The sequence below is a fragment of the Brassica napus genome, chromosome C2 (assembly GCF_020379485.1).
Source record: "Brassica napus cultivar Da-Ae chromosome C2, Da-Ae, whole genome shotgun sequence".
Classification (NCBI taxonomy): Eukaryota; Viridiplantae; Streptophyta; class Magnoliopsida; order Brassicales; family Brassicaceae; genus Brassica; species Brassica napus.
Genome location: NC_063445.1, coordinates 42,392,478 through 42,402,880, shown reverse-complemented (window position 1 = coordinate 42,402,880; position 10,403 = coordinate 42,392,478). Strand labels below are relative to the sequence as shown.

Below are 10,403 nucleotides of genomic sequence, written 5' to 3'. Positions count from 1 at the left end.
ACACAATTGCATGGAATTGTGAAGGGGCGGGAGCCGACTTGACCAAGGAGCATCTACATGAGTTGTTCCATTGCTTTTTACCTAAATTTTTATTTCTTTTCGAGACTAAGAACAATCGGAGTTTTTTGCAAAATGTGCAAGTTTCTTTTGGATATGATCATGTTTGTACTGTTGACCCTGTTGGTAGAAGTGGCGGACTTGCACTTTTTTATATGGATGATCCCTCGGTTACTATCTCATATACGGATGCTCATATGATTGATATTGAAACTAGACTTGATGGACACGCGATTTTTATGACCTTCGTGTATGGAGACCCTGTCGTTCGATATCGAGACCTAGTTTGGGAAAGATTGTCACGCATGAGTACCAACCGAGGGGGGAGCATGGTTTATGATTGGAGATTTCAATGAGATCACTGGAAATCATGAGAAGAGGGGAGGAAGACGTCGTTTAGAGAGCTCTTTTCTCCCTTTTCGTATCATGTTGGAAAATTGTGGAATGCTGGACTTCCCATATAAAGGAAATTCATTCTCGTGGGTGGGAAAAAGATGATCCGGTAAAGTTAAATGCAAACTTGATAGAGCAGTTGCAAATGAAGATGGCACGCCCTATTTCCCCATTTCGTTGTAGAATTTTTACAATTGTGGGGCTCGGACCACAGACCAGTCTTAGCACATATTCAATTGAATGTTCGGCGGACAAGGAAGAGTTTCAGATTTGACAAAAGATGGATAGGAAAACCGGGTTTCAAAGAAGCGGTAACCTCGGGATGGGGACAGTTTGATGCAATTCCAGTCCGGAATTTTCATCAAAAAGTTACCTCATGCCGAAATAAAATCAGTTCTTGGAAGAAGCAAAATCCAACGAACTCTGCTATACTTATTAAAGAGTTAAAACAGAAGATAGACCTGGCACAAGATGATGAAAACTCTACGACTGAAGAATTGGAAGATTTGAGGAGACAATTAATTTTGGCCTTCCGAGAAGAAAACATGTTTTGGGAACAAAAAAGTAGAGATCAGTGGCACAGAGATGGGGACAGAAACACGAAATTTCATCATGCCACCACAAAACAACGAAGAGCCCAAAACAGAATCATCAGTATTAAAGATAAACATGGGAGGCTGGTAGAGAGTGAAATCGAGGTGGAGAACGTGGCTGTTCAATACTTTCGAGACCTCTTCTCTACCTCTTCGGCGACAGAGTTAGACACCTCCCTTCGATTCATTTCCGCAAAGGTGTCCCATGACGATAATAGGCTACTTTTGGAGAGACCGTCGGAACAAGAAATTAGGAAAGCTCTCTTCGACATCAACCCGGATAAAGCTCCTGTACCAGATGGCATGACTAGTAAATTGTTTCAAAAATTTTGGCGCGAGATGCGTCAAGACATTATTAGACTTATGCAAGACTTCTTTGCGATGGGCAGTTTCGACCCATATAAACAAAGTTGTTATACATTATTTTTTACTAAACCATATATATTTCTTCTAGGTAACAACGGGTGCGGCTAGAGGTTAATTATTTCCTGACTGGTTACCTGAATTTGTGTGGACCAAGATATGTGGTATAGTCGTATCTAAGATATTGCACTAAAGATATGCATCAACGGTTCAAAGAGATGGACTACTCAAGAACAACTTCTGATGTCGGTGTTTCGTCCGCATCTGGTGACGATGTGTACATGTAATATCTGTGAAATTTTGGAAGTATAATATCCCTGAGTGATTGGTGAGATGCACTATCTTTTATCGTGATTGGTACGATAACTCTCTTGGTTGTGGTGTACAAACTGACACATTTGGTGATATATATATGTACATTTGCGATGAGACTGCAGATTTACAATTCATTCATCCTGCTTCACAAGCTCATCATGTATGTTATGTAAATCCATTCTTATTTGATCAATAATTTTGTTACTTATAAAATACATTTAATAATTAAATCATTTTTCAGATATGATATATTCAGTATCTTCGATAAAATGTATATAATAATTCGATCATTGTAACGTCAATCAAATCAAGAGAAAAAATACATGGAGTTTCTGATCACAGTACACTGCAACCATACTCCACTGGTCACGCAATTGAGAATATTGATGTTAAACTCGTTGTTGACTTAACTGAATTTGGAAAATTTAGAATTAAAGGTCGAAGTTGGAGAGGTTGACGATGATTTGGACTAATTTCCTGCTAATTATTCATCGGAATCAGATTAAATCAACTTAGATGCATTTTTTTTAAAGTTTTTTTTTTGTTTTGAAAGATTTACAGTTGTATTTATATGTATTAACAAGATCATTAATTCTTGTATTATATGAAAACTATATTTAAAATTCTAATATAGTAGAATACATAATTATTTTTAATAAATCATTTGGGAATTTCTTCGAAAATTACGAATTCTTGACGACATTATAATAATAATGTAATTTAAAGTTTGGTCGGATCCGTAGTGGAGAAGAAAAAATATGGCATAAGAATAAAAATATGAAACTGGTCTTTAGAGGAATCTGTGTAATAAGGACCAGATTCCAGGTTTTAGCGGAATCTCATCTTTTAGCTACTTTAATTTATGATTTTAGTGGAATATGATGTTTTAGCTAGCTTACATCTGTGTTAAAAAAAAAAAAAGAAGTGTTTTTAAAAAAGGTAGCTTACGTTTTAAGCTAAAATTGGGTTAACTTTGTTAATTCGGTTCTTAATTTTAGATTGATATATATATATATATATTTTTATACATGTATTCATAAAATTATGCATAGTTTAATTTATGTTTGGTAAAAAAAAAAAACATCGTCTATCCATCTTTTCAGGCAAGCCGGCCTGCCGCTGCTACCGTGAGAAGATGGATGTCTTTTATTGCAAGTTTTAGTTTCCTTTCTTGCCTAGATGGATTCAAATTTGGTCCTAGGTTTCAGTTTATTGGATTGAATTCGGAAGTTTCAGATCGGACATCATAGAATCAGATCTCGTCGGATCTGTGATATATGGTGGTTGGTTTATAGTGACCGGCTGTGTTGAGTTCGATTGTGTTAGGTGCTGCTTGTTTTGGTTTGCTCTAGTGTAGAGGTGTGTAGAAGAGCGTGATGAGCTTGTTCAGAGTCTAATGGCAAGTCTCAGTTAGATCTGGAGGGAGTCAATGGAGTGGAAGCCTGTAGAAGGTGCAAGGTGAGCCTCATTTATTTTTATTTTTTTATTTATTTAAATAATTATTTATTATATATATAGTAAGGGTATAAAAGTTTTTTCCATCTTAATGAAAAAAATATTTTTGAAATTGTCTCTTTATTAATTGTAATCATGACTAATAGTATTAACAAAGTGGTAAACATGAAAAATTTCCCTTTTCACAAATACCTTAGGAAGAAGGTGTCTTAAAAGAGAAAAATACATTTCTATCTTTAATTTATACATATATAAATATAAATAATTATTTAAATAAATAAATAATCAATAAAACTATTTTGAATGTTTTCTTTGATTTATACGTTTTTGAATTCAAACATTTTATAAGTTTCTTTTCAAAAAATTTCAAAAATTCCTTTAGACCCAATTTTTCAAAAGTTTATTCTAAAGTTGAATTTTTATCTTAGCTTTGAAATATTTGTTTATTTATTTTTAGAATCCAAAACCCACCCTTCAAAATCCGAGCCCTCAAATCTAGATTTAAAGTCTATATTAGTTAACCTTAACAATATAAATGTCTATTTGCCTACTTAAAACTAAAAGTAAATGTAATTAAGGTAACATGAAAAGTGGTATTAAAAATGTGGTAGTTTAAGCAATTTCTCTTATGGGAAAATTAATAATTTGTTTTTTCTACATCAAAAATTCATTTCACTACTCAAACAAGAAATGGTACGAGGACATACCAGAATAGACGAAAACCAGGTAAATAGTTATTTTAACAGTGTAAAGCTCGTTTCCAATCTTTTCAACCGTCCAAATTCCAAATATGAGAAAAGCACGAGTCTTTACTAAATAATTGGGTTAATGAAATGAAAGTTATAAAAGTTTTTAGATGAAAATAGAGCGGAAATGAGAGGAAATGAAGATTTGTTGGTTTAGAATGAGAAACAAAATAAATTGAATTTTTGAGCTTTAAGAGCTTAAAAATGGTAGTTCAAGTTGGTTAGAAAAATTAATGATAATGGCATTATTGTAAATTAGGAGAAAGTTTAGGTTGTATTTATTTTTTGATATTTTTGAAATAAATAAGAAATAAAATAATAATAGCAATTTTGTAAATATTTCAAAAACTTAAGGAGGGTACGAAAAATTAATGTGTGAATAGTTATTACAAAAAAAGGTTAGTTTTAGCTTTGACTTGGAATGTTTGGTTGTTATAGTTATTACAATATTTTGAAAATCTTTTGGCAAAATGAATATTTGTAAAGAAAATTTACTGTAATGGTAATATTGGAGTTAAAAATATGTTTTAAAATTTTGATGAAAGTTTGAATATATATATATAGAAATTTGTAAATGCCATAATTAAGTGATGTCATCTCATATTTTAAAAAAGACATGTTATCTTTTTTTTCTTGAGAATAAATATAGTGATTACACATAAACAAATCACTTCTCAAATAATATTTACGAGATAGTTTTCTAAGTTTTGTTGAAATTTATGTTTAATGTAAAAATAGTTTTTATAGGAAAATTGATTAAACATCTAAGATTAACTCATATTATAAAGAAATATAATGTTCCTGAAATATTAATGTTTATTATGAGTTAGATTTAGTTTTAAGCTATATATTAAACTTTATTTTTACATCTAATTTTACTTTTAACTCTGATTTATAGCACATAATAACTTAACACCAAGATTAATTTTAAATATAATATTACATGTCATAATTTTGTGGGTTATCTATTCTGGTACTGTTATTTATAATTTCTTCAAATTATGCCGATAACTAAATTCAGAATTTAAAACAAATAAGAAAACTACAATTACCAAATCAGACAGTTTCAACAAAACCAAAAATTATTATTATAGGGAAATGTTTCATCATTTTGTATAAATTCATGATGCCTTTTCTTGTTTTTTTTTCCTTATCCCTTTCTATCAAAAACATTTTACAGGAAAATTAGATTTTCTTTCTAAATTTTATTAAAAATTTGATTAGAGTAAATGATTTAAATCTTAAAATCCTCTAATATTATAAAAATGAAAAGTGAAGACTTAAAATAAAAAAAAAATAGTATAGGGGTGTTTTAATTATATTGGATTCCATCGAATAAATATGTATGAGGGTGAATTATGTATTAAAATATATTAAAAAGTGAAGAAAAAAACAAAATACTACGTGTTGATGAAAAAATATATAAAAAAATTAATTATTTTGGTATGAAATTGGTTAGAGATCTAATTTATTTGGATAGCAAAGAACCAAAACTAGAAGAAAACAATATGAAAGGTTTTCTTCTAATACGAAAATGCTATGACAGTATGAATGTTTAATCATATCTGATGAACACGGCTTATTCTCGAATGAAAAAAGAGAAAATGAAAAATGAAAATTCAGCTCAGGTAATAATACATACAAGAAACTCAGTTTGGAGTTTGAATTGCAGTTTCTATCTAGGAAAAGTAAAAACTAGTTTTGCTTTACTCCTAAATAGATTATTTTATTTTAAATTAGTTTTGAGTACCGGTGAAGATGAGTATGCACAGTTAGAATACCCAATTTTCGCGTCTCACATCGAAAAAATTAATGATGTAATAAATTTTGTCCTCACTTTACAATCCAAAATATCCCAATAGAAAAGAACACAAAGGTTAGGGGTTGGTGTATGTATATTGATTCAAGTTCCGTTCGGATATATTTGGATTTCAAATTTTAGGGGTTAAAGACTTAAGCTCGAGTATTTTTAAATTTCAGTTTGGATTCGGTTTGGACATTGTGGGTTCGGTTCGAGTTCGGGTACCTATTTAATTATGTAAAAAAAAATCAATATATAGTTTAAAACTTCACATATTTATGTCAGATTCACGAAAAAATGAAGTGAAGAAATATATTTTTTGAAGATTATATATTACTATTATAAATAAATTAGTAGATGACCAAAAAAAAACTAAATTAGTTTAGAATATTTCGAAAAGTAATACTTATTTGAAAATTTTATATTAGTATAATTTCTTATGAGATTTATTTTTCTACTTTTAGTTAAGATACTTTATTTATGTGAACAAGTAATCATCATCTTTTTTTTTTCTTTTCAATTCATGTTTCAATAAATATCAATTTGAATGTGGCATGTAAGCATTTTCACTAAGCTCACTCACAAAATAGTTTCCTAAAAATTATTATATTCAACAGTTAAAACAATAGTATTTAAGTTTATATTCATAACTAAATTTTGAAAACTAGTAAATTTATAAATGAAAGCATTTTTTTTAGAAATACGATTCTATATAAACAAGATTAGTATATGAATATAAGCATGTTCAGGATTTGATTTTATAAAATATGTATAAATATGAACATTAACTTAAAGTTTCTTAACATTGTTTTTCATAATTAAGTTTGATTTTACTATATTTATTTAATTTTTACAGGTTTTTGTTTTATCTTTTATCTTTTAACATTTTAAATTAGTTTAATACAACTTTATATATAAAATGGAATAATAACTTTACATGTTAAAATATAATCGACACAAACTTATATGTATTAGTTAAGATCTGATCACTGATTTCAATATTAGTTATTAAGTTTAGGTTATCATAATTTAAATGATAACAATTAATGTAAATAGAAATGCATAAAACTAGCATTTAAAACAGTCGATGTCAAATACAAGACAAGATCCTTATCCCTGGATAATCTGGTATATTTGGAAGGTTCGAAATGATAAACTCTTTAGGGGGGATATATAGAGGCCCTTTTGGAGCTTGTGCGGTATGCTGAAAGTGAATGTCAGGCATGGTTCAATGCGAATGAGATGGTACCACCAATCGTACAAGAAAACAACAGGGAGGAAACCCCAAGCCATAAGCATGGGTAACATTTGCTTGCTAGATGGATCTTGGATATCCTCTGCTCAATTCAGTGGATGTGGATGGGTCTGGATGGACAGTGGTAGGAACATTTAACTTATGAGGACACGGAATTTCCCTCGACGGGAATCAGCGTTGCATTCGGAAGTAGAAGCACTGCGATGGGCGATGGAGAACATGCTTCAATATTCGTCATGCTAGAGCTTCGGGACAGACTGCAAGGAGCTGATTGCAACGATTAAGGAACCTCATGCATGGCAAAGCTTTGCAACGAAATTGGAGAGGATAGAGACGCTACAGATATGCTTTTCGGATTTGAATATCTCTTATGTTCCACGAGTGCATAATCAGATTTCAGACTTTTTAGCTAAAACAGATAGATCCTTCTATAGGAAGTTACATTTTATTGGTTGTTCTGTTCCGGTCTGGCTACCCAGACCACCTCAAGTTTGAGTAATAGAATAGCCGTTCGACACGGAAAAAAAAACAGTTGATGTCAAATTTTCATTAAACCCGGCTGTGTTAATTAACTGTACTTATTATCAGTTATTGGATGTTCCTTGAAATTTAAAATTGGTAAACTCGCTTTACATATTTTGCTCTCCCAGAGTACCACTATGTAAATATAAGAAAATTAGAACTCTTACGTTGACAAATGAGATAGTACTTATTCTGAGAAATTGAATATAAATTTTCTTGGAATATCTTTGTGGTAATTTTCTTGCTTAAAAAATATATTGTGGTATTCTGAAATACAAGAATTAGAATATAATAATTTTGAAAGCACCACACAATTATTAAAATAATTTTTCGCACCTGAAATTTTAGCCTATAAATAGATTACTAGTGAAAGAAGAGGAGGCACAAACAAATACAAAAAGATTGAATATCGTAGCTATATGGCTCCGACTTTGCAAGGCGAGTGGATCAAGGTAATTAAATTAACTAATTGAGGATTAAAGGTTATTTTACTTTCCCTAAAATTTATAATTTTGTAGGTTAACGGGAAAAAAAAAATCAGTATGTAGGTTTTTTTTTTTTTTTTTTTTTGTCAAACTCAGTATGTAGGTTTATAATATATTAAATTTAGAGCATCTGCAAGGAGAATCCTTAAGTGGGAGTCCTTAGGGAAAAAATAATTTAATAATCAGTGGATCCCACCAAAAGTTAAGGATTCAATAATTAAAATTCTTAAATAAGGATTCTTTTTTAGTGAATCATTGCTCTATTTGCGGGTTCCCACGACATGTGACGACCTGCGATTGGTTGATTTTTTTTTTTATCTGAAAAAGAAAAAAAAAATAATACTTAAAAAATCAAAATACAATTTTTGTAAGTATTCTTATTTGGGTAACACCACTGAGGGGCTCTAAGTGAGCTATGTATTCGTCCTGAAGAGGGGTGTCGGTGGTTTTTCAAATATCCCTGATACCTGTCAAGTATTTGAAATATTTAAGAAAAAAAAAAGTATTTGAAATAATTAACTGGCAACTGGTTCATAATACCGTGGTCACTAATGAACAGGTGCAGCAGAGAGGAGGACAAGGACCTGGACCAAGAAGCTCACACGGCATAGCTGTGGTTGGAGACAAGCTCTATTCTTTCGGCGGGGAGCTGACCCCAAACATTTCCATCGACAAAGACCTTTACGTCTTTGACTTCAACACTCACACTTGGTCAATCGCTCCAGCCAAGGGAGACGTTCCTAACGTCAAGGCCTTGGGCACCCGCATGGTGGCTGTTGGAACTAAGCTCTATCTCTTCGGAGGCCGCGATGAGAATAAACAATTTGAGGACTTTTATTCATACGATACCGTGAAAAAGGAGTGGAAGTTCCTGACGAAGCTCGATGAAGAGGGAGGACCTGAGGCCCGCACTTACCATTCGATGGCTTCCGATCAAAACCATGTGTATGTGTTCGGTGGAGTGAGCAAAGGTGGGACGAACAAAACCCCTGTGCGTTTCAGGACGATCGAGGCCTATAACATTGCTGCTGGGAAATGGGTTCAGCTACCAGATCCTGGAGTGCAGTTTGAGAAGTTCGAGAAAAGAGGTGGAGCTGGATTCGCTGTGGTGCAAGGAAAGATTTGGGTGATTTACGGGTTTGCGACTTCGCCTGATCCTAATGGGATGAACGACTACGAGTCTGATCTTGTTCACTACTTTAATCCCGCTACTCAAAAATGGACCGAAGTGGAGACCAAAGGACAGAAACCTTCTGCGAGGAGCGTGTTTGCGCATGCGGTAGTAGGAAAATATATACTAATATTTGGAGGTGAGACCTGGCCGGACCCAAGGGCACATTTGGGTCCCGGGACGTTGTCCAGTGAGGGTTTTGCGTTGAACACTGAGACATTGGTGTGGGAGAAGTTTGGAGGAGGAAATGAACCGGGGCAACTTGGTTGGCCCGCCTACACGGCTGCCACCATCTATGGAAAGATAGGCCTCCTCATGCATGGAGGAAAGCGTCCTACCAATAACCGTACCGATGAGATGTACTTCTACGCAGTCAATCGCGCCTAATCAATGCTCTCATTACTCTCAGTCTCAGGGTTTGTTTGTTTGTGTGGTGAGCATTGCTAATAGGTGTCTCAAATTATGTACTGTCTAATAAAGGTTGGTGAGACATATACCAAAAACAACCAACTATGATTGGCTTATTATAAGTCAAATTATGTGTGTTTGTGATTGCAAAACTACTTATCGCTTGAATAATATGTACTGTTCACGTGTGTGTTTAATAAAAGATATGAAGTTATCTAAAAATTTTCTGTATCATTTTATTTCCGCCATCGCTTAACATGAATTCACTAGATATTCAATTAGATGCCGACCTATATTTAGGTAGACGATACACCTAACTCTTAAGATAAGTACGTATACTTTGTCCACAGAACATAATAATATAGAATGTCACAACATATGGTTATTTATTTAATCTTTTTCTTTCTCCATGCACAACAAAATAATTTTCTTTTTCTTATCCTTTGTAACAAAAATATTAATTTTCTTTTTCTTGAATACACATTTAATTTCCAGCGATGTTTTGCAGACTTGATCGTCCACGAAAAGATACCATTCTTGTAGAGTTTTAGATCTCGATTCTTTGATTCTAGCTTCATGTATTTGAATGAATTGAATCGATTTGTTTTTGTTTTAGATTGAGATTGAGTACGTAAGAGACGACACGACATTTGTTCACCCTGTGTTCACTGATCTACTTACCGGGGAGGGAATATGATCCCTCAACTTCTTCACTATCAGTTTATGATCACAAGTACAAGATCTCAACAATGGCAACACACGCCAAAACAGAGAAAGCGTTAAAGAAGTTAGCAAGCTTATTGTATCCTATGTGAAGCCGGAAAGTCGCCGCCGGAATG

The 10,403-nt window shown here is 32.6% G+C and overlaps 1 protein-coding gene across 3 annotated transcripts; it reads left to right on the top strand.

Moving 5' to 3' along the window:
- The first annotated feature begins 2,821 nt into the window (after positions 1–2,821).
- Positions 2,822–9,795, top strand: LOC106387979 (epithiospecifier protein-like). Of its 3 annotated transcripts, none has more exons than XM_022697291.2 (3): positions 2,855–3,179; positions 7,849–7,952; positions 8,545–9,795. In XM_022697291.2, the coding sequence occupies exons 2-3, from the start codon at positions 7,920–7,922 to the stop codon at positions 9,541–9,543; spliced, it is 1,032 nt and encodes a 343-aa protein (XP_022553012.2). In that variant the 5' UTR covers positions 2,855–3,179; positions 7,849–7,919; the 3' UTR covers positions 9,544–9,795. The 3 variants fall into 3 exon arrangements, with proteins under 3 accessions (XP_022553014.2, XP_022553012.2, XP_013683391.2); XM_013827937.3 differs by lacking the exon at positions 2,855–3,179 and adding an exon at positions 3,852–3,902 and having other exon boundaries at positions 7,860–7,952; XM_022697293.2 differs by lacking the exon at positions 7,849–7,952 and having other exon boundaries at positions 2,822–3,179.
- The last annotated feature ends 608 nt before the right edge of the window (positions 9,796–10,403 follow it).